The sequence below is a fragment of the Amblyomma mixtum genome, chromosome 10, assembly GCF_055824585.1.
Source record: "Amblyomma mixtum isolate Tamu chromosome 10, ASM5582458v1, whole genome shotgun sequence".
Taxonomy (NCBI): domain Eukaryota; kingdom Metazoa; phylum Arthropoda; class Arachnida; order Ixodida; family Ixodidae; genus Amblyomma; species Amblyomma mixtum.
This window is the reverse complement of record NC_143021.1, coordinates 1,564,779-1,588,832: the sequence shown is the minus strand read 5'-3', so window position 1 is coordinate 1,588,832 and position 24,054 is coordinate 1,564,779. Positions and strand designations below refer to the sequence as shown.

At 46.7% G+C, this 24,054-nt stretch overlaps 1 protein-coding gene across 5 annotated transcripts in view; it reads right to left on the bottom strand.

The window, feature by feature from the left end:
* LOC149324977 (protein 5NUC-like) overlaps positions 1–24,054 on the bottom strand; it is a 263,653-nt gene that overhangs the window by 196,240 nt on the left and 43,359 nt on the right. For 3 of the 5 annotated variants that reach the window (XM_089563643.1, XM_089563647.1, XM_089563645.1), the window contains exon 2: positions 18,637–18,774. The exons of 1 other annotated variant lie outside the window; for it this stretch is intronic. In XM_089563643.1, coding sequence (XP_089419769.1) covers positions 18,637–18,774 — 138 coding nt within the window. Of the gene's footprint in view, positions 1–18,636; positions 18,858–24,054 lie in introns of all 5 variants that reach the window. One more of the 5 variants, XM_089563648.1, reaches the window with a different exon arrangement.

The window sequence follows — 24,054 nt, the reverse complement described above, 5'->3', positions numbered from 1 at the left end:
CTGTTTATGTCTGTTTCCTTTCTTGCTGTTATATGTCAGAAGTGCTTCTGCCCAGGCTATCCCACTCTCAAGTGCGCTGCATATCGCGCCTCGTTCCATTTTTAATGCGTAAGAATTGTATGGATACGTTCGCGAAGCTTGTACGCACGATTGCGTCCGACCGAATGGGTTTAAGCGAAAAAGAATGGTACCGCCAGATAGAGCATCCAAAAATCTCGTAAGTGAAATGGGGTTGATGTGGGTTAATTAATTAATTAGATCCAAAAATGTCCAAAAAGTGGGTGGTTTCGTGTCATCACGACCTTGTCTGTGAGATTACGTCCGAATGAATGCCCTTATGCGAAGAATGGTCGAAGAATCAAAATCGCGCTGTTAGATTTATTCATTCATCGTACTCATATAATATCAGCGTTTCATCTCTCAAAGCAGAATCTGGTTTATCACCGCTTTTCTGTCGACGTCGCATTGCCAGCCTTTCACTGTACCACAAGTTCTTTTTTTCGTCCCTTAATCAAGCACCATACATCACAGCAGCAGCACGCATATCATATCGAAACAGCCATCCACTTCAAGTTGCGCGCCCACGTGCCCGGACCACCACCTTCACTGCCTCAATATTTTTCCGAACCGCCACAGACTGGAACGGCCTTCCCCACGAAATCGCTTCCACTACCTGCCCATCTTCGTTTTTGCAACTTGTATCTGACCATATTTCCAATAACTGTTTACCATGATCCTTATTGTTTGTATAAAAACCCACCCCTTATGTAATGCCCCTACGGGGGACTTTTAAGGTAATAACCTGAACTGAACTGAACTGAACTGAAAAAAGCAGCAGTGAGAGTTAAAACCAGATTCATTAACTTTTGTAAGGACCTCCATCTGCCGAAGCTCGCTAGTGATATAGCGAAAAGGAAACGGAACGGTCTTTCCGTATTCTTTACTGCCAAAACCCACAAACCTGACATTCCGTTCCGCACTATAGTGAGCGAAAATGGTTCGTGGCAGCATAATGTTAGCCGTTTCTTGCAAAGCAAGCTTAAGTCTCTTAAACTGGACGACCCTTTTCGGGTAAAGAACTCAATAGATGTAGTTCATTGTCTTGAAACGCATCCAGAAATTCGATCTGCCTTTTCTGTAGACATAGAGAATTTGTTTTATTCCGTCCCGCATGCTCAGCTACTGGCGTCTGTTCTTTCGTGTATTGAAGGTACAGGGGAAATGGCCTTCCGGGATGCTGCTGGTATGTCTGTGGAAAATTTTTTGAATTTATTGGAGCAATATCTTAAGGCCACTTTTATCGTTTTTAATGACCAACCCTACTAACAGAGAAAAGGCATATGTATAGGTTCCTGTGTCGCCCCTATTTTATGTGAAATTTTTTTAGCTGCTTTGGACAAGGAACTTGCACAATTATTGGTAGGAGGACCTGTTTTTAAGAGTTTTAGATATGTTGACGATTTTCTTATCCTTTTATCCACTGGTTTTGACAATTCTTTTGAAGCTAATGTGTCCAGGATTTTTAAGTGTTTTTAACTTCAAAGGGCGTGTCCTAGTTTTTACGCATGAGCTCCCAAGGGAGAGGAAACTACAATTTTTAGACCTAAGCTTGGCGTTCCGGGAGCACCATTTATGTTGGGGTTATTTTCCTCGTACTAGCAAGGAACTGCTGCCCTTCAATACGGCGCACTCAAAAATTGTGAAGCGCGCCATCGCCTCGTTATGCTTTGAGTCCTCGCTTTCGAAGTCCTGTCCACACCAAATGCACGATAGCTTAAGAAATCAGATTGGACGCCTTTTGGCTGCTGGCTTCCCCTTGGTGGTGTTGACTGCTGTCGCTGAAACCCTCCTCCAAAAAACAAAACGCTGCACCAGTCCAAAGAATCTTGAAGAAAGGGGCCCTGCGGCAAAACCTGAAGTCATGCCTTATGTGCACAAAGTGTCACACAATTTGAAGAAGGTGGCTAACAGGCACAAGGTACCGCACGTTTTTTCAGCCCCAAACAAGTTGAGCAAACTTATACCCCGGATTTGTGCCCTGAGCGACCTGGGTGCAGCATAAAACATCAGCGCACCTTCATACGCTGCATGGAAGGGGTGGTGTACGAGATACCCCTGACCTGTGGTACGTCCTATATTGGGCAAACGGGGAGGTGCATCAACAAACGCCTTGGGGAACATGACAAAAAGGTAGTGAATAATAAAGACAAATACGCCACTTTGGTGATCCACGTTAACACGTGCAAGTGCGCACCTCGACTGGAAAAGGCGAGGATTCTGGGCAAATTAAATTCAAGCAGACGAGGCTTTTATTGGAAGCCTTTCACATAAAGAAAAAGGGCCGCCGCGGTGGCTCAGTGGTTACGGTGCTCGGCTACTGACCCGAAAGTCGCGGGTTCGATCCCGGCCGCGACGGTTGAATTTCTTTAGAGGAGAAATTGTAGAGGCCCGTGTACTGTGCGATGTCAGTGCACGTTAAAGAACCCCAGGTGGTCGAAATTTCCGGAGCCCTCCACTACGGCGTCTCTCATAGCCTTAGTCGCTTTGGGACGTTAAACCCAGAAAAAGGCAGCCTTGTGCGTGAGTGACACTTCAGTTAGGTTGTATGCGGCGGAATACGATTTTCTGAGCAATAATGTTCGTGCTAGGCGATAAGTCAGGGCTGCGATAAGGCACGTGGTGTGTAAATGTGGGCGTTGCCTGAGACTAAATGTATGTGTTTTTTTTTTTCGAGCAATAAATAGTTGGAAGTTGGCGCCTGTCCGTTGTCTCCTCGTCTCTTTTTGTGTCGTGAAATCATTTACGCCTAGGTGGGTTTTTTCCCAAGATTCAAGATGAAAAACCAACTAGCCCGTCAATATGCCTTACTGTACGAGACTTCTTCGCCCTCTCCGACCCATCCGTAGAAGACACGCCTGACCTAGACAACTCGCCCACTTTCGACATAAACCCAGCCTGCCCCGGAACAGGCAAGACCAGATCCGCAATCTCCTTCGAAGCTAGAGCGGGTACTTCTCGTCATCGCCGAAGATCCGACAAACGCCGACTGCCAAGCATCGTATTATAACCGACCAGCACGCCCGACCTCTCCGCCAAAGCCCCTACCGAGTGTCGCCGCGAGAACGACAAGCCATCCGGGGCCAAGTGGAAGAAATGCTGCGGGACGACGTCACTGAAGCTTCAAAGAGCCCCCGGGGCGGCACCGGTCGTCCTAGTGAGAAAGAAAGACGGCACACTTCGATTCTGCGTTGATTACCGCCGCTTGAACAGCATCACAAAGAAGAACGTCTACCCCCTCCCTCGCATCGACGACACACTGGACCGGCTCTGCAACGCTAAGTATATCTCATCGATGGATTTCAAGAGCGGCTACTGGCAAATTGAGGTCGATGAAAGAGATCGCAAGAAGACCGCATTCATCCCTCCAGAAGGCCTCTTCGAGTTCAAGGTGATGCCATTTTGAGTCTGTTCCGCACCAGCGAATATTCAGCGAGTAATGGATAGAGTGCTGGCGGGCCTGAAGTGGCAGATTTGTCTGGTACATTTAGATGACGTCGTTGTCTTCGCCTCGAAGTTTGAGGAGCACCTAAAAAGGTTTTGAACAGTACTAGACGCAATAAAATCGTCCGGCCTAACATTGAAAGCAGAGAAGTGCCACTTTGCCTATGAAGAGCTGCTCTTTCTAGGCCTCATCGTTAGCAAGGAGGGAGTACGCCCAGACTAGCAGAAAACATCTGCTATGGATATGTTTACGCCAACGGCCGATAAGGAAGCTGTGCGCAGATTCCTCGGACTGTGCGCGTATTACCGACGATTTGTCAAGAACGTTTCGCGCATCGCCGAGCCACTCACCCACCTGACAAAGGCATACGTGCCATTTAAATGGGAATCATCGCAAGTGGAAGCCTTCAAGGAACTTCAGCATTGTTTACAGTCCCCACCGATCCTCCCGCACTTCGATGAAAACGCCGAGACTGAAATTCATACCGATGCAAGTAGTGTGGCCCTAGGCGCTGTCCTCGTTCAGAAAACTGACGGAGTGGAAAAGGTCATCGCATACGCTAGCCGTTCCCGGTCTAAAGCCGAGACTAATTATTCGACAACCAAGAAGGAGTGCCTTGCCATCATCTGGGCTACGTCGGAATTCCGCCCCTACCTGTACGGACGACCATTCAAGGTGGTCAGTGATCACCACGCGCTGTGCTGGCTTGCCAGTTTGAAGGACCCCTCCGGCCGCCTCGCTAGATGGAGCCTGCGCCTCCAGGAGTTTGACATCACCGTCGTTTACAAGTCCGGACGCAAGCACTCTGACGGCGACTGCCTGTCACGAGCCCCCGTAGATGCACCGCCGCCGGGCGACGATGAGGACGCCTTCCTGGGACCCATCAGCTCCAGCTCTTTTGCACAAAAGCAACGCTCGGACCCCGACCTAAAATGCCTCATCAAGTACTTGAAAGGCAAGGTTTCTTCTCCCCCCGCCTCTTTCAAGCGAGGATTGTCTTCCTTCTGTTTACAGAACGATGTCCTCGTGAAGAAGAACTTTGCAATGAGCAAGACAGCCTACCTCCTTGTTGTACCTGTAAGTCTGCGCGGAGAAGTTCTTCAGGCCTCACACGACGGGCTGACCGCTGGGCATCTCGGATTTTCTCGCACCCCACTACCGCATTCAAGACAAGTATTACTGGCCACGAGTGTCTGCCATAACTACAGCGCAAACGACAGGACAGAGATGAAGAAGGGACACCACACAGCGGAACATGCCCACTCAAAGAACCAATGGCGTCAGCTGTCACGGAGCATAGACCGTACCACCGAGTTCCTATGGCAGCAAACGCTTCCCGGCCTTCGTGCGCTGCTGCCGAAGAAGAGTTTATCAACAAGACAACAGATCCACACCACTGAAAGCATCCCCTTTCCTGGATACGTCAGGCAAGTCCTGGGGCTGGGGCCGAAGTTTGCTGTGGAGCCCAAGAAATCCAGACCGGAACTTTTAGCCATGGTAAAGCAAGTTTCCAAGCAGGCCGACAGAGCTGAGGTGGACCGTTGCATTTCGGAGGGTGTGGACATGTTAACGAGGTACAGGGCATAAGGGACGAAGCTACCTCTGCATAAGACGGTTAGTTGGCTGAAAGAGAACTCGTTCTCTCTGCTACTTGCTGATAAGGACGGAGGTTTTGTTGTCTTGGACAGGAACGTTTATTTGTCGAAAGCATCGGAAGCTGTTCTTGCGATGTTTGAAAAACGCAGTGATGTGTCTGCCTCAAAAGTTAAGAGCAAGGCGAAGAAGCTTGCTAATAGGCATCAGCGCTGTGTAGTGTCCCTTCTTCATCTCTGTCCTGTCGTTTGTGCTGTAGTTATGGATCATCGAAAACACCAACTCGCCCAACAAATGATTTTGTCGAGTTTCTGCCGATGTCGCACATTGTACAAGTGGAATCCTGCCGAGATTGTCAGCGACGAAAGACCCGTCCAACCTAACCAACAGAATTTCTGAACCCCATTGAATCCCCCTCAAGACCCTTTCAGCAGATCGGCATGGACTTGCTTGGCCCTTTCCCGAAGTTACCATCGGGAAATAAATGGATCATTATAGCGACGGACTACCTGAGCATCTACGCCGAGGCAAAAGCCCTACCGAATGGAACAGCAGCAGAAGTCCCCAAATTTTTCGTGGAGTACATTCTCCTGCGACACGGCGCCCCCGATGTGCTCATCACGGACAGAAGAACAGCATTCACGGCGGAACTGACGCAAGCCATCCTGCGTTAGAGCCAAACCAGCCACCGGAGTACAACTGCATCCATCCGCAGACCGACGGACTGACCGAGCGCCTTAACAAAACCATCGCCTATTTGCTCGCCATGTATGTCGATGCCGAACACAAGACCTGCGACGTTATCCTGCCTTACATCGTCTTCGCATACAACACCGCCGTGCAAGAGGCCACCCAGATGACGCCTTTTAGGCTCGTCCATGGCAGGGAGGCCACGACCACGCTAGACGCCATGCTGCCCAATGTTACCGAAGACGATAACGTCGACGTCGACGCCTACCTTCAACGCGCAGAAGACCGAAGACATGCCAGATTACGGATCAAAGACCAGCAACGGACCGATGCCAGACGCTACAACCTACGAAGACGCAACGCGGAATACAAGCCAGGAGACCGAGTCTGAGTTTGGACGCCCATTCGCCGCCGCGGATTGACTGAAAAACTTTTGCGCCGCTATTTTGGCCCGTACAAGGTTCTTCATCGGCTAGGTGAACTGGACTATGAAGTCGTCCCTGACGAAATGACTGCATCCCTGCGACGTCGCGTACGACAAGAAGTTGTCCATGTCGTCCGTCTAAAGCCCTATTATGCACGCTAAAGCCCGTTGTGTTTACAACCTTGGTGTTCATTTTTACACAAGCCGTTTTAGTTGTTTGTGGCCGCATTATGTACTACAGTATCCGGTCGATGCTTCTTTGAGAGGGGAGAAATGCCGCGAAAGTTTGTAGCGCTTGTTCATTCTCCAAAGCTGCAGGCACGCCGCTTTACCGAGGCGCCTAGATTTATCTCGATTGATCGCATCCAGGCGGAGCCGAGTCTACGTTGTTCTAGAGTGTTCTAGTAACTTTCCAAGCTTTATCTCGAAAGTTCGCTATCAGCTTTAAAAAGAGCATGGCCGAGAGCGGCGGGCATTCTGTTCGACGACCGCAGAGCACGCTCGTTGCTACGCCGCCGCCGAGTGATTCAGTTCCTTGAGGGCGCAAGTCAGCCCAAATAAAGAGTTTCGTTCAGAAGACATTCTCGCTTATTTCGTTTTCGCCGGACTGCAGTCACGACTACGTGACAATATCGTCGAGTATTTGCACATAACACACTACTACACGTGATTCCGCAATGACTGCATGACTGTTGAGGTTTCCACTGAATCAAATGCTTTCTCGTAATCAATGAACGCTATATAGATAGATTTCTTGTGAAAGAGCGCAACGGCACAAGGCCAGAGGACTAGAAGGGACGATACACAGCGCTGTGTATCGTCCCTTCTTGTCCTCTGGCCTTGTGCCGTTGCGCTGTTTCACAAGAAATCACGTCTGACCAACGTGCCCATCAGTTATTGTTGTACATAGATAGTTTGGTTATATTCTGCGCATTTCTCTTTCACCTGATTGATAGTTTGAATATAGTCTATTGTCGAGTATCCTTTAAGAAAGCCTGCCTGATCATTTGGCTGTCGAAGTCTAAGGTTTTCCTGATTCTATTTGAGATTACCTTAGTAAATACCTTGTAGGCAACAGACAGTAAGCTGATCGGTCTGTAATTTTTCGAGACCTTGACGTCTCCTTTCTTATGAATCAAGATAATGTTAGCGTTTTCCAAGCTTCTGGTACTCTCGAGGTCACAAGGCATCGCGTATACAGGGGGGCTAGTTTTTGTAGCACAATCTCCCCTCCGTCCTTCAAGAGATCTGCTGTTACCTGATCCTCACCAACTGCTTTCCCCCTTTTCTCCTAAGGCTTTCTTTACTTTCTGTTCTGTTACTGGCGGGATGTCCCACTGCTGTGCTGTACTACCTCTCTTGTAAACGCTCTCATTACATTGGCTATTGAACAGATTTGTGTAGAACTCTTCGGCTACTTTAACTATAGTATCTATATTGCTGACGACATAGCTCTCTTTGTCTCTTAACGTATACATCTGGTTTTTAGCTATGCCTAGTTTCCGCTTCACGGCTTTTAGGCTAGCTCCGTTCTTCAGAGCATGCTCGGCTTCTCCGAATTAAACTTTCTTATTACCTTGCGCTTATTCATTAACTTCGACAGCTCTCCCATTTCTTTCTGTCCGTAAGGTTAGACGCTTCCATGCTTTGGCGTTTCTAAATCGTCTATAGGAAGCGGCAGCCAAAGCGGTGTGTTGCCTCCGCCGAGGCGCCTGAAGCTCCAGACACTCGGCATCGGCTCAACCACCTGCAGGATCTCCTTCTCCCCGGGTCCGCACTATTCACTATCATCCTCCTGCGGAGATGCCCCTGCGGATGCTCAGGAACCCGTCGCAACCCACCAACATCTGCGTGTTGCAGATGCCACTGCGGGGCACTTTCTGCTGGCGATACATTTTTTCAAAGCCCATATGTGTGTTTCAAAGCCCATATGTATGTTTCAAAGCCCATATGCGTAAGACTAGAGAAAACAGAAAAAACAGCAATCAGCAAACAGCAAAATCAGCTTGTCAGGGAGGGAAATGAGCTTGCTTCATTCTGGGTAGGGAGGGTGAGGTAATGACACACGTGCCTTGAATGGATGATTGCTGTTTTTTTTTGTTTTCTCTAGTTTTACGCATAACAGTGTACCTGGGTTTGACAAGATGCCTTTGCGCATGTCTGTGTAAATGTATAAATTGACTGCCTACGTATGAATAAAATTCAGTTGTAAGTTCAGCGCCGTCAGTCTGTTTCACCTTGTCCTCTGTCCGTGTTCTTTAGCGCTCGTTTTTTTTTACGATGGATCACCACCAACTCGCCCAATCCTCAGTGCTTTTCCATAAGTGACCGCCTGAAAACTAGAACGTACAGCTTCAGGCACAAAACAAAATCATTAAAAAATCTGCGAGGACACGGGTGCATTTGAGGCCAAATTACAACTCTGGAAGCACCAGAGAAAAGGACCCAATTTCGACTCTCTCCAGTCACTATATCCTGTTGCCCAAGAATCTTGCGATGTTTCCGCAGATTTCATCCGCAATCTTGTGGAAAAAATTCAAAATTAGATTTGAAGACATCAGCAGCCCCTCCAAACATTTCGAAATTTTCTCTGCGCCTTTCGCTGTGCGAGTGAAAGATGTTGAGCCTAACTTCCAAACTGAGATTATTTCAGATTGAGCAAGCATGGAATTGCAACTGAAGCTTGAGGACGTAGGGGTCCCAGAGTTTTATACTTTTCTAAATAAGAAATTTTTTCAACACTCCGCCACCAACCGACAAGGATCATTTCCATGTTCGGGAGCACATGCTATTCTGTTCATTGTAAGTGTCCAAGGATGACCACGTCAGAGTCGCCACGTCTCCGCCAAAGATCTCATTTGCATCCCTTGTCAAGTAAAACTCTAGATTGGGCGAGTTGGTTCATGTTGAAGGAAAAAACTGGTAATGGCGCAATAAATGAGGACACGGAAGACACTCAAAAATAGGACTGACGCCGACAAGCCTGGATTCCCGCTGCGCACCATGGAGTCGGAAAAAAGGAACTTGGCAACGTCTCGTTAGCCGCTACCTCCGGGCACACCTTGGCACCCTGGTAACCGATGACCCGTTCCTTGCGCGCAGTTCATCGGACGTTATTAAGCATGTTAAGTACACCGCGTTCTCCATTGACATGGAAGAACTGTACTATTCGGTTCCTCACCAAGGACTCCTAAGAGCGGTCAGGGATAAAACCCTGTCTACAGGAGAAGTTCGCTTCCAAAATGCCGCTGGAATAAGCACTGACATTTTCATTACGCTATTGGGATTCTACTTGAAATCCACCGCCATTTCCTACGAGGGAAAGTTCTACGTCCAGAAGAAAGGAATCTGCATCGGCTCTTCTGTTGCACCCGTCCTTTGCGACATCTTCCTTTCAGTGGTAGGAGCGGACATCAGCAGAAATATCAGTGACACTCATGTAGTTTCCATACACACGTAAGTCGACGATTTCTTGCTCATTCTGAAGGACATTCCGGAACAGGATGTAGACGCTGCCGCCACGAGGAATGTGTCCGTTGTCTCAAGCCACAGCCAGGGTCTCATGTTTACCAAGGAGGTTCCTACGGACGGCCAACTCTAGTTTTTGGAAACAAAGTTAATGTTTCCGGAGAAAGGTCTTTGTTGGCTTTGCCAGTGGGCATGGGAGAGCGGCTACCATGCGGTCGCTAAGTTCTCCATTCTGCTTTCTTGTGCAGCTTGCTGTCTATGGCTTCCCGTCCTCACCGACTGACACGTGTTATGCATCGATATCTGCTTGGGAATGTGGCCTGGATCTGCGACTACCAACAGCTGACAACGGGCCTTATCTGAGCACAGTAGACGTCATCACCTTCACGTCCGAGTCTCGTGGAACATCGACGCATCCGTCAGCGGAAGCACTGCACCGCCCCTATTTAAGCAGCTGGCATCTACGAGGCGCTTCCAGTGGGCATGGGAGAGCGGCTACGATGCGGTCGCTAAGTTCTCCATTCTGCTTTCTTGTGCAGGTTAGTCAATCTGAATCGCTATTTTGCAAACGTACAAGCAATGTATGTTTGCTGCTCTTCCCTTGCCCACAAGTGCTTGCTGCCACCTTGAATGATTGTGTATCCACTGTAATGTTACTGTTACTTTCCGGCGATGTAGAACTAAATCCTGGTCCTAACAAGGATGTGGACCGTCAGCATAGTGAAGTTATGGCCGCGATAGCTGCTTTGTCGTCCAAGTTTGATACACGACATGAAGAAATGATGAATGCCATAGCTGAACTCAAGGTTAACCAGGAAGCGCTGTCCGACACTGTTTCAGACCTTTCTAATAGGATGACTGCTGTGGAAGCCGCGGTTGAGTGTCTCGAAAACATGCCTTCTAGTAGCGATGTTACTGCAGCAGTCCAAGAGGCTGTTTCAAATGAGAGCGTTGCGCTCGCGTCCAGACTGGACGAGCTGGAGGACCAGTCAAGACGCGACAACTTAATATTCTATGGCATCTCTGACAATTCGTCAGAAACGTGGGCACAATCGGAAGCCCAGATCCAACACTTTCTTTCCAAGTGTCTCAATCTGAATTCCTCGGAAGTCGCGATTCACAGGGCTCATAGGTTAGGCAGCTTTGGAAATGGCAAAACACGACCTGTTATTGCTAAGTTTGCGTCCTATAAAACTCGAGAATATATACTTTTACAAAAATCAAAGTTTAAAGAAGAAGGCGTTTCTATCGGCGAAGATTTTTGTAAAGCAACCCGTAAATCGCGGAAAGCCCTTAGTGATTTCGGCAAGGCTAGCGGCCAATTCTATTCTTTACGCCACAACAAATTGATCATAGGTAAAAAATGCTACGCTTATTGTGCAGCTACTGACGAAGTATGCGAAATCGGACCAGCCAGGAGTGCAATTACCCCAAAAAGAGACATCACACCACCAGGTTCACCCACCGCACATTCAAGCTCAGCATAGCTATCTCATGATCGAACGCAAACAGACTACATATCGCTTCTTTTCACTAATGTCCGAAGTGTCATCAACAAACGTACATCACTATCGTCACATATCGATGCATGCTCGGCTGATATTGTTGTGCTCACCGAAACTTGGCTCTCAGCAAAAATAAAGAATAGCGAAATACTAGACTGCGAAAAAACATACAAGTTTTACAGATACGACCGCGATTTCCGAAGAGGCGGAGGTGTACTGATTGCCGTGAGCTCTGCTATCAATTCCTTTGCTATCTCTATCGATTCACCACTAGAAGTCGTTTGCATCCATGTTAGCTTTCCAACGGGTGACCTTATCTTTTGCGCTTGTTATAGATCCCCATCCTCACCTACTACTTTTTGCGCCGACCTTCATGATGCCCTGAATAAATTAATTGTTCGACACCCGAAATCACACTTATTCCTACTGGGTGATTTTAACTTCCCAAACATAGTGTGGCGAAACTGTATTCCCTCCCTTAAGCAGCCATCCTCCGAGTGCACTAATTTTTTAGACACCTGCGCCGATTTTAATCTAACCCAGCTAATTAACAAACCCACACGTACCACCAGCACATCGTCTAATATTTTAGACCTCTGTTTTACTACAGCTCCAGATTTGGTCTCTCCGCCAACGTACCTAGAAGGACTGAGTGACCACTCACTGCTTCACTTCACAATTAGGAAGAATGTTCGTCCTAAGAAAATAGTTAAGACCATATGTGATTACAATTCCGCCGATACCACGTCCATCACAGCTGAACTAGAATCAATCATTGCCGACTACACTGAGAACTTTTCCGAACTTACTATTGAAGAAAACTGGTCCTTGTACAAAAATAAACTGATAGAATTAATAGATAGATACGTACCTAAAATTAGGATTGTCTCAAATACTACCTCTCCGTGGTTTACCAAAACCCTACGCCGCTTATACAACAAAAAGAAGCGTATTTTTCGTCGCGCTAAAGCATCTAACCTTCCTGAACGCTGGGCAGCATATCATCGCATTCATGCTGAATATTTAATGGCTGTTAAAGATGCTAAACAGAACTTTTTTGACAACACCCTCCCATCACTTCTGCAATCTAATCCGCGTAAATTCTGGAATATTGTTGGGGGCAAAGAAGATAAGGTAATTCAACTAACCCGTTCTGACAATATTTCCATTCCTCCGAACCAGTGTTGTTCCGTTTTAAATGATGCGTTTGCTTCCGTTTTCCAGAAAAGTGCTAATATTTTACCGTCTGTAACTACTTTCTCTTATTTGCCAATGGACCCTATCAGTATTGACTGGGTCGGTGTGCAAAAGTTGGTTGAAAACTTGAAAATGTCTTCTTCGCCCGGTGACGATGCAATCAGCTCTAAAATGCTGAAACTCTCTGAACCCTACTCTTCTATTATGCTTTCAATGCTTTTTTCCCAGTCACTCTGTTCCTCAGTACTTCCCGGCGATTGGAGGGTTGGCAAGGTTGTTCCAGTACCAAAATCAGGTAACACTCATTCTCCCGATAACTATCGTCCTATATCACTCACAAGTATACCATGTAAAATTTTGGAGCATATCATATACTCTCATCTGATTGATTTCCTTGAGTCTAATTCCTTCTTTTCAGCAGAACAACACGGTTTCAGGAAGACATTTTCATGTGAAACACAGCTTGTATGTTTTACTAATGACCTTTTTGCTTACACTGACTTGAACATTGATGTAGACTGTGTGTTTTTGGACTTCGCGAAAGCTTTTGATACTGTTTCCCACGATCTCCTAATTCTTAAGCTTAGCATGCTTAACATTGACCCTAACGTACTGAACTGGATTAAAAGCTTCTTATCGAATCGAACTCAATATGTCTCTTCTAACGGCTGTTCCTCCTCTCACACCTCTGTGACATCCGGTGTACCACAAGGGTCGGTACTGGGACCTCTTCTCTTCCCAATTTACATTAACGATATTCCTGAATGCATCTCTCATTCTTCTATCAGGCTTTTCGCAGACGACTGCGTCATCTCTCACAAAATATCTAACCAAACTGATTGTATTTATTTTCAGGATGATCTCACAAGCGTATCTAACTGGTGTGATAAGTGGTGCATGCGACTAAACGTTAATAAATGTAAAACGATGCATGTGTCACGTCGCACTAACATCACTGATAACAAGCGTACTTATGTTCTTCACGACATTCCACTTGAATCAGTTAACTCCTACAAATACCTAGGTGTTCATATCTCACGTAACTTATCATGGCATAGACACGTCGAACATGTCGCAAATAACGCCAACAGGACTCTTGGATACTTGCGCCGAAATTTCTCTACCGCGCCTCTGCCGATAAAACTAACCCTTTATAAAACGACCAAAGTTAGAATATGCATCTGCAGTTTGGGATCCTAATATAATCACACTGATAAACACACTAGAATCCATTCAAAATCGTGCAGCACGTTTCATCTTAACTAACTATTCCCGTTACGCCAGCATTACTTCTATGAAAAACACACTTGCCTTACCAGACCTTTCTTCGCGCCGGAAGTGTTTTCGACTATGTCTTTTCCACAGACTGTATCACCATAACCCCCTGTTAAAGGATCATCTTTTTTCGAGCCCTTCATACATTTCATCCCGTTCCGATCATATATTTAAAGTCGGTGTTCCATTTTCGAGAACCAAATTGTGTCATGATTCTTTTATTCCTAAAACCAGCGTTGACTGGAACGACCTTCCTCCCTCCACCGCTGCCATTACCGATGTTGAGAACTTCAAGAAAACTGTGTTTTCTGCCAAGATATAACTTGTTTTGTATAACTACGCACTGTATTTTTTTTTGTTGTACCACTCCTTTCTGTAATGCCTTCGGGCCCTGAAAGTATGTGAAATAAATAAATAAATAAACAACCGGCGTTCTTTGTTGGCTTGCATCGCATCTTTTTAGGCCGTTTCTCTTCGGTTGGCTTTCATCGCATGCTTTTAGACTATCAATTATTCCCCTATTATAACCACCCTTTCACTTTATTCCCTTTATGTGCGCCTTCAGAACGTCTTCTGAGATTTTAATGTCTTTCGCGTCGTTGCCTTTTGCATCTTATCGTTTTTATCTCTTTATCTCTGTCAGCACCAAGTTGCACAGGACTCCCGGGTAGTGTAATCTCTCTTTTTTACCAAGTGTTCTAATTATGTATTTCTCCCTACCCCCTTCACTGCCGCTCTTTGCTGTTTGTGTCCTCAGGGGTGTACCTGGCACATGGCCGACCAGAATGACTGAATCCTTCTTTTTTTTTTTTTGCTTCTGTACTGTGTAGGTTAATACGCGCCTGCGAGCTTACCCTATTTCCTTTGGTTTTATTGTTAGTTGCCTTGATTTGCGCATGCGCCCTACAACCACTGGCTTCTTGGGTGCAGTATAAAACGTGCGGATCGCCCTCCTTCGAAATTAAAGTTGTTAGTTCAGCGACCTGTGTGTCTCATCTCTCGTTTCGCCCCTCGTCTGTCAGCGCTGCATGTTCAGGATGTCAAACCAACGTGCCCAGCAACCCGCCCTGTTCTAAGAAAGCCCTGCTACCATTCGACAGCGCTCGTTCAAAGCTTGTGAAACGTGCGATTGTCTCTATCCCTGCAGTCGGCCTTAAACAAATCTTGCCCCCACATGTTGTCAACGAGCTTTCGCACTCAAGTTGAAAGACTCAAACAGGCAGGTTATCCGCCAAGTCTAATTTCGGCGGTTTGCGAAATGCTTTTGCAGAAACTTAAGCAACTCACTCGCATCAGGGAGTCGGTATCGCATACATCAGTATCACTAATACCGTACACTCACAAGGTGTCGCATAATATTGGGAAAATTCCCGCGTAACATGGACATAACTTCACATGAAGGCAGACGACAAGCGCGGGTTCGCGCTTGAGAGGCAATATGGATCTAAAGAGGGCGTCTACTACGTGGACACCACAGGGCCGTCGCCCGCAGGATTCTACACGGCTGCCGTACTCCACTGGGGATTGAATGTCGATAAAGACTCTTCTCTGTCCTGCCATCGCCAAACACTTTGATCCGAACACAGATGGGCGCTGCCCACACTGTGTAGAGATTTGCGATATATTTCACATGGTGTGGGCATGTAATCAGAATCCTCACCTTCCCCCTTCCCCCACCCCCACTCGAGAGATATGGGAGACCGCCCTCCTCAACTGCTTCACACTGGAGTCCCAAAGGGCTCTAGTAAAGCGTGCGCGAGACCGGGCCTCCTCGTGCGGTATCCCGGACTAAGGATACCGACCATGTAGCGGGGTCTTCTCATCCCCAAACTCTCTCTGAGTATGAAAAAAATTTTTCACCAGCACCACCACCATAAAACACCAAAGAAAGTTCACGTAATGCAGGACACAAGTAGTTTACGAGATACCGCTTAGCTGTGGCCTCGTTTACATCGGGCAAACAGGTCGTTGTTTTAATGAGCGTGCAAGCGAACATTGCCGAAACTTGCGGGACAATGAAAGGAGCTTCCTAGTTGACCACTGAAAAAGCTGTTCAAATTGCCGTCCCGAATTCGAGAAAACTAGATTTTTTAATAGCGGAAAAGATAGAACTGAGAGAAAGATTGTTAAAGCATATTTTATCAAGAAAGCTGGAAACAAATGCGTTAGCAGGCCTAGCAGCGCCGAGACGACTTTTGTAGATGGATTTTTTGTAGGTTTGGTTTATTGGTTTATTGGGGTTTAACGTCCCGAAGCAACTCAGGCTATGAGGGACGCCGTAGAGAAGGGCTCCGGAAATTTCGACCGCCTGGGGTTCTTTAACGTGCACTGACATCGCACAGCACATAGGCCTCTAGAATTTCGCCTCCATCGAAATTCGACCACCGCGTTCGAATTTCGATGGAGGCGAAATTCTAGAGGCCCGTACTGTGCGATGTCAGTGCACGTTAAAGAACCCCAGGTGGTCGAAATTTCCGGAGCCCTTCACTACGGCGTCCCTCATAGCCTGAGTTGCTTCGGGACGTTAAACCCCAATAACAGGCCTCTAGAATTTCGCCTCCGTCGAAATTCGGCCGCCGCGGCCGAATTTCGATGGAGGCGAAATTCTAGAGGCCTGTGTGCTGTGCGATGTCACAATTTGCTTTCGTATATAGACGGTCTATAGACTCTCTATAGACTACGGTCTATAGCTGCTTCGCGGCCGGGATCGAACCCGCCTCTTTCGGGTCAGCAGCCGAGCGCCGTAACCACTGAGGCACCGCGGCGGGGTTTATTTTTTGTAGATCGCAGACTTCCCTTGGTTGCGTGCTCTTATGTCGTCCTTTATTTTGCTGTTTTGCAATATTTAGAATCTTTGACGCTAAGACGACTGTTCTTCAGGAATTATCTTCAGTTTTTTTTTTTTTTTTCACTTGACTCCAGGCGCTGCATCTTCAGACGTCATCCCAAGACTTCAACACCGCGTTATTGTTGTTCATGTCTTTTCCGGGTTGCTGTTCGTCATCTGCTTTCATTTTTCACGCGGTTTTATCACACAGTCGTTCCATTCTTGCTCTTTTTCGCTTTGACCACGCGTTTAATAATTTGTTGGTGTAGACTTGTCATGGCCCAGTGCATTGTTTTTTGCTTTGGTTGATGTTGCTTCGGCTGGCCAGAAAAGATGTTGGAATTCTCAGGTTTTGTTTAGGGTAGATTCCGTAGTTATCAGCTATACTGTGCTTCCAGTATTCGCATGAGTTGCCGATTGATATGTTCAACGTTGATGCATTTGTTGATACGGCTTGGTTGTAGCACAAAAGGCAGGCTTGCTACAATAAACCCCAGCTGCAAGTTGGCGTCAGTCCTGTCTTTTGTGTGCCTTCCGTGTCCCCGTTTCTTGCGCCATTACCAGTTTTTTCTTTCAGCATCCCTTGTCACTGCCAAGCATTCTCATACCTCAAGCCAGCAGCATGCTTCAATAATTCCTGCGATTAAGAAATAAAAACTATTCCACAGTCTCTTCTATTTAATACATTGTAAAGTCGACGCTCTTCACACACCCCCACTCCCTCAACCAAAAGAGAAAAACTGTTCGTGATCACTTCCCCTATTTTTCGGCTTCTGGGAGACGAAATTTCGTCATTTTGTTATTGTTATTTCAGCACTTTCCCTCCCTGTGAAGGACTGTGATCACTAATTCTGCTACCAGTGCGCTTTGTACAATCACTGAGTCCCTTCTGCGACGCATTCGGAAGGAAGCGAGCTATGCCTTCCCGGCGAAGCACTCCGCTAGGCCTCCGCTCCACGCAAGCTACCGATGCGTAGCCGTGTTCAGCCAGCGATGAAGCCAACCGAAGCATGGAAGACAAAGCATCAAAACACATTTCTAGACTGCTCTGAAGCACTAGTTTACGAGCTTCCACTATGTTGTGAAAACACGCACAAGAGACAAGCCGTTCGAATGACAGATTAAGGGAGTAAAAAAAATTACAGAATTGCGCTTAAGTCTGCTGACGAACGGAAATGGGAAAGCCTTTCCTCTCTTTCTCCCTCCAGTTTTTATTTTTTGCTTTATTTATATGTCATTGTTCTTTTCTTTTCTTTCTTATTTTATTTTATTGTTATTCTAGTATTGTTTATTTTTATTGCCCATTTATTTTTTATTCATCCCATCGCTATCATCATCATCGCCACCGCCAACTATCACTATCACTATCTCTAGCACTTAATATCACTATCAGTAGCAATCATTATCCCTATCTCTACCAATATCACTATCAGCAGCTATCATTATCACTATAGCTACCATATCGTTCCACTATGTCTAGCACTTAATGTCCCTAGCAGTAGCTATTATCACTATCACTATTTTTGCTATTTACTAGCTATCACTACTATCTCTGCATATATGTTACTTATCAACTGTTGCTTAGGCAACTTCTACCTTTCCATTTATTTAACACACAACTTATGATTGACAGTTCGTGCGGAATACTTCCGTCCTCGCCACTCATGAGCCGAAAATTTCACCTTCTCGTAAATTTCACCTCGGGCGTACCGAGTATTAGTAACCCTAACAACCTCTACCATCTATTCATTCCGCTCTGGAAAACGACGACCTCGGCAAAGCTGTAGCGAACGTGAGCGCCGATCCGCAAGACAACGCGCTCAGCTCGAAAGCAGCGCCATCATCATTGCATTGCGTATTTTTGTTGCTGTTGCGACCATATTCTTTGGTTCCTGCCTCCTGGACGAGTAGTTCTGCAGGCGATTTCAACTCAAACACCTTCAAGCGCCCACCGGAATTCTTCCGGGAAACGAACCCACCTGGTCCCCAAGCAAATGCCGACTGCGAGATTGCTCACGTTTCCTGTCCAGTCCTGCTATGCTTTCTCACTGGAGCCACGCTGCACCGCGTACCACCCGATTTCGCCGCGTTTGTCGGTCGCAGGCGAACCCTGTTCCGCCGGTGCCGCACCATCTCCCTGGTGCAGCGCTCTTACCATGGCGTCGTGCTTGAGGTAGTTGACGGCGTCCACCACGATGGTGGGACCGAGGACGTAGAACCAGATGCTGCCCTGGTAGTAGTCGCCCGCGTTCAGGAACAGCACGTTGGCCCCAGACGCCACGGCGCGATCCACCTGCGCACGACGGCACGCCGTACGTCACCTCGCGCGGGCGATGTGCACGTGATCGGGGCCAGTTCCATGGATCCATGCAGCGACTACCAGGAAATAAAATCCCAGTCTAAATGTGAACCTCAAGACCCAAGTCCGGCGCAGGATGGGGCACGTTGTCCGAACTGCTCCCGGCTCCCGCAGTAGACTATATAGTACAGGGTATGTAAGTACTCTACTGCGGGAAGCTATGCACCCCACAGTGCATAAAACAATGTACATATACAGGGTGTCCACGCTAACTTTAGCCAAGGGTTAAAAAATAAAATATTCGAGGTAGGCAGGGAAACCACTTACATACATCAACCAACCGGCTTGCGCATCACAGGCAATATTTTTGTTTTGCAATTAATTATTATCAATTAACAAAATTTTTCGAAATGCATAAATATTGACTTTAGACGGCAGATCTGAATAGCAAAGTTGGAGAGAACCTTCAGAAACCCCCATTCCATTTATTTGCGGTAAATAAAAACTTCATCGTGCACATTTTTCCAAGCTCCAAAGAAAGCCCGCGAAATACAAAAAAAAATTGCGTGAATAGCGCATTCGCGCGCCACGATTGTGCCGCTCTCAAGCGTGGTCCGCATGGAGCGTTTTTTGCCCGCGAAATCGCGTCGCGCGCCTGACGCCCGCGCCGGCGTCGACGAATTCACTCCCGCATGGTCAGAAGCCGATGGTGCGCGCGCTACGGACGCGTTACGGGATACATTGACAAGAAGCGGCGCCCTGCTCGCCCGCTTCGGAATAAATACATGTCACCGCTGGATTCCTCGACGCAATAGCTTGCTCAGATGGTAGCGGTTCGCTTTTATTTCGCACACTCTTGCCCACGCGTAGGAGTGTAAGCGATAACTAGTCCCTGTTTTTCAGATAATTTGGCAAGTTTCAAGCGCTTAGGCCTAACTAAATACAGTGCGTTTACCTCGCAAGAACGACACCTGGCGAAGCAGTTGTCTAGTTTTTAGTCACTTGCCACATTTTCATCTATTTGCAGTTTTTATTCTGGGAACGAAAAAAGGCTCGCAATGCACCCACCTTAGTGTCCATGTTTCGTCGCGCTGTTTTTTTTCCCTTAAATGCATTACCAACTAGCCCGGAACCTTGCTCTTCTAGTTATCAGTAATTGCGGATAAAAATTTCTTCAACACATGTTGATGTGCTTTGCCGTCTTGTCACTAGATGGCGCTACCGTTTACGCGTGCCCCTGAGGGACTCTACGGTTAGCTACGACAAGACCAGCTATAAGTTTCATGTTTACACTATTTACAGCGCACGCAACGCAATAAGCGATGCGTGCGCAAAGTACGCCCAACTAAAAGTATCGCATAGCAACACCCTCACAACACCACAACCAATGAACAAATTTCCCGCCAGTTTCTCCAGAAACAAGAAAAACACACCAGCGAAGCTGCTCGCCGCTCCGGCTAGCTAGCCTAAAAAAATAAAGAAAAAATTCAGTGGGCACTTTGGCTCTCTAAAGTGCTGCAAGGCGAAAGCGTTCCCTGGCCACTGTTTTTTTTTATTTACTTTTTGGCATATTTTGTTTTTTATGTTTTTGCTCCTTTTCTTACTTTTATTGTCTTTTATTTTTATTTTCACATTTCATTTTTATTTTGGTTTTATTTTGTTTTTCTGAAACCTATGCATTCACTAGATGCTGGAACCTTGAGCCTTCGTGGCGGAGTGGTAGATCTGCTCTTCAAATGCTAAAGGCCCTGGTTCGATTCCCACCCTCGGCGCAGTTTCTTTTTAAGCAGTGACGCCGAAAGGCGGACAAATCTGCCGACGGGTCTGTCGACATTCCTGCCGACGCGTCTGTCGACACTCCTGCCGACGCGTCTGTCTACACGGCTGCCGACGCGTCTGTCGACATTCCTGCCGACGCGTCTGCTAACGACAGTATGAGGCATTAAAGGCTTTCGCCTAAATACACGGTGGCCGATGCCCGGACCATTCTGTCGTCGCCCCGTGCGCGGAGCGACTCCGAGAGACAACACGCTGCTCGGCCGTTTCGGCCGAAAAACCCGAAACCCAAGCCTCGGAGCGCAGAACACCCGTATTTCCGGGAAGCGCGACGCAGAGCTCGCGACCGCGTCTCTCTCGGCCGGCGTGGCTCCGTCCAGAATCACGTGACGCCCGCTCCAGCTCTCATTGGCCCTCTCCCGGCGTCGGCGCGGCGTCGACGTTTTTTTCTGTTTCGCCAGAACCCGACGATTTGGCAAAAACGTCCTCTCCGGCGGCAAAAAAACGCTCCGGTGCCGTCGACGCCGACGAATCGCCCGGAAAAACGCTCCATGCGGGCCAGGCTGCAACCGTGGCTTGAGTGAACGAAATCACCTGCTGGCGAGGCACGACGACCTCAATGCGCCGGCAGGCCGATATGTCAACGGTGGTTGCAGCACCCGCGCGAGCCAGTCCGCAAGCGTGACGGTGCAAGTTGCAGCGAACGCACCGCGCATTGTGAGCTATGAAATGGCCAAAGGTGGCAAACACAAATGCGACGAGTTTTATTCATGACTGAGAGGCAAAAGAAGATAGGCAAGTATTTTACTTGCCTATCTCAAATTACAAAATTCCTAGCGTCCGTCAACTTTTTCCACCCTCACCAGCATAGCTTCCTAAAAGTTTATCTTGCGAAACACAATTGGCCCTTTTTATTAACGACCTCGGCTCTAGCATTGACCATAACTTTCCTACTGACGCCCTCTTCCTAGATTTTGAAAAAGCTTAACAAACCTGTCTTTAATTGGATATGCAGCTTTCTCACTAATCGACAGCAATTTGTTTTTGCTAATAAATGTTCTTCTTATTCATCTGTTATATCTGGAGTACCTCAAGGCACCCGCGGTGGCTCAGTGGTTATGGTGCTCGGCTGCTGACCCGAAAGACGCGGGTTCGAACTCGGCCGCGGCGGTTGAATTTCTTTGGAGGAGAAATTCTAGAGGCCCGTGTACTGTGCGATGTCAGTGCACGTTAAAGAACCCCAGGTGATCGAAATTTCCGGAGCCCTCCACTACGGCGTCCCTCATAGCCTTAGTCGCTTTGGGACGTTAAACCCCATAAACCAACCAATCAAGGCACCGTCTTGGGCCCCCTTCTTTTTCTCATATATATTAATGATTGACCTGCTAACATATGTTCTAACATTCGCATGTTCGCTGATGATTGCGTTATCTACCGGCCTATAACTAACAGCGTTGACATTTTGCTTCTTCAGTCTGACATTCAGCACGTGCTAACCTGGTGTAATACATGGCTAATGTCCTTAAATGTTTTTATTATGTGCAGTTTACTGCGCTCCTGGTACTGAAATCGCATTTCTTGACAGCTTATATGATCACCTACTAGCCAAGCATGAAAATAATGTGATTATGACGGGGGATTTCAATCTACCAGGTTTGGACTGGGAGAGTTTAGCTTATGGGACCTGTGCTTCTAGTGATGTAATTATGGACGTTATGTTAGCTTTAAACCTTAACCAAATTGTGTGTGACTGTACACGTAAAAATGCTCTGTTGGATTTATTTTTTGTAAGTGATTTGTTCTCTAAACGTGAAATGAGAGTTGAACCTGGCATTTCGGATCACCATATGTTGTTTTTTTCTTGTCCTACTGATCACGTTAAAAGTACCCGTAATTTGTCTGTTGCCTATGTCCATGATTTTGATCGCTCTGACGACACTTCTGTTATTGATTATTTGGATGATGTGTTGATGTGTACCAACGAATGCGACAGCCATAGCTTATGGGAACGCCTCAAGAAGGGCATTTTATTTTCTGCCACAAATTTTGTACCTCGGCGAAAAATTAGAAACAAGCGTCGAAACCCCTGAGTGAGTCGTGATATTATTCATATGAAGCGGAGACTTAAACATCTTAGGCGACATCACTCCTCATCTTCTCAGTGTTTGCAGAAATTAAAACGTGAATTGTCACAGGCACTGTCTACATCCAAATCCCATTACTTTAAGGTCACCCTTCCTTCTTTCATAAGAACAGATCCGCGCAAATTTTGGAGATATCTTGGTCAACAAAAGGAAACCTTCAAAGAAATTAGAACTGAGGATGGGAACCTCGTCACTGATGCGAAGGAAATAGCTGAACTCTTTAACAGGTACTTTCAAAGTGTTTTCGGGAGACCTTCAGATATGGTTGTTGATGCACCCAAACAATCCATCGATCCTAACGAAGTTCCCGTTATTTCCACAGAAGGGGTTCTCTCTTTGCTGCGTAAAATAAATATTCGGAAGGGCCATGGTCTAGACGACATTCCAAATGCCTTTTTAAAGCGTTACGCGCTCCAGATCTCGGAGCATTTGGCTAAACTGTTCACTTTATCTTTACAAACCAGTGAGTTGCCAGAAGATTGGAAGAAGGCTCGTGTTGTGCCGATTCATAAAAAAGGTGACAAGTTACTCGTGACTAATTACCGACCGGTCTCAGTTATCCCTACATCCTGTAAGCTACTAGAGCACATCGTGGCCCACTTTACAATTGACTTTTTAAATGAAAGAAACATTCTGTCATCTTTTCAGCACGGATTCAGGAAGGGAATGTCGACCATCACTCAACTAGTTACAACTATTGATGATTTTCTTAGAGTGCTGGACAACTCGGGACAGATCGATGTTCTTTTTTTGGATATGGCGAAAGCTTTTGATAAGGTACCACATGCAAAGCTCCTTTATAAACTGCAGTTACTTGGTATTCCGTTGTATCTTATTGAATGGGTCAGAGCTTACTTAAGCAGTAGAACTCAGTGTGTTGATGTGAATGGTACTCTTTCTGAATCGCTTCCTGTTACTTCCGGTGTTCCTCAGGGCAGTGTGTTAGGACCTTTGCTGTTTTTAATATATATAAATGATTTAATAGACACCATTCCGCCGTCTGTGTCAATAAGGTTTTTCACGGATGACTGCGCTGTATATAACGAAATAACCTCAATTGCAGATCATCAATTGCTTCAAGATTCTTTGCTCAAAATATGTCACTGGTGTGAAGAATGGGACATGGATTTAAACATTGATAAGAGTGCGCTTCTCCGAGTTACAAGAAAAAAAAATGTTAGTAATTACCAATATTGCCTTCACCACAGTCACATCCGAGAGGTCTCACAGTACAAATATCTAGGAATTACTCTTAACAACCGATTAACCTGGAGCACTCATATTTCTGAGATCTGTTCAGCCGCTTTTTCTCAGCTGTGTTTCTTGAGACGCAAATTAAAACACACTCCTAGAG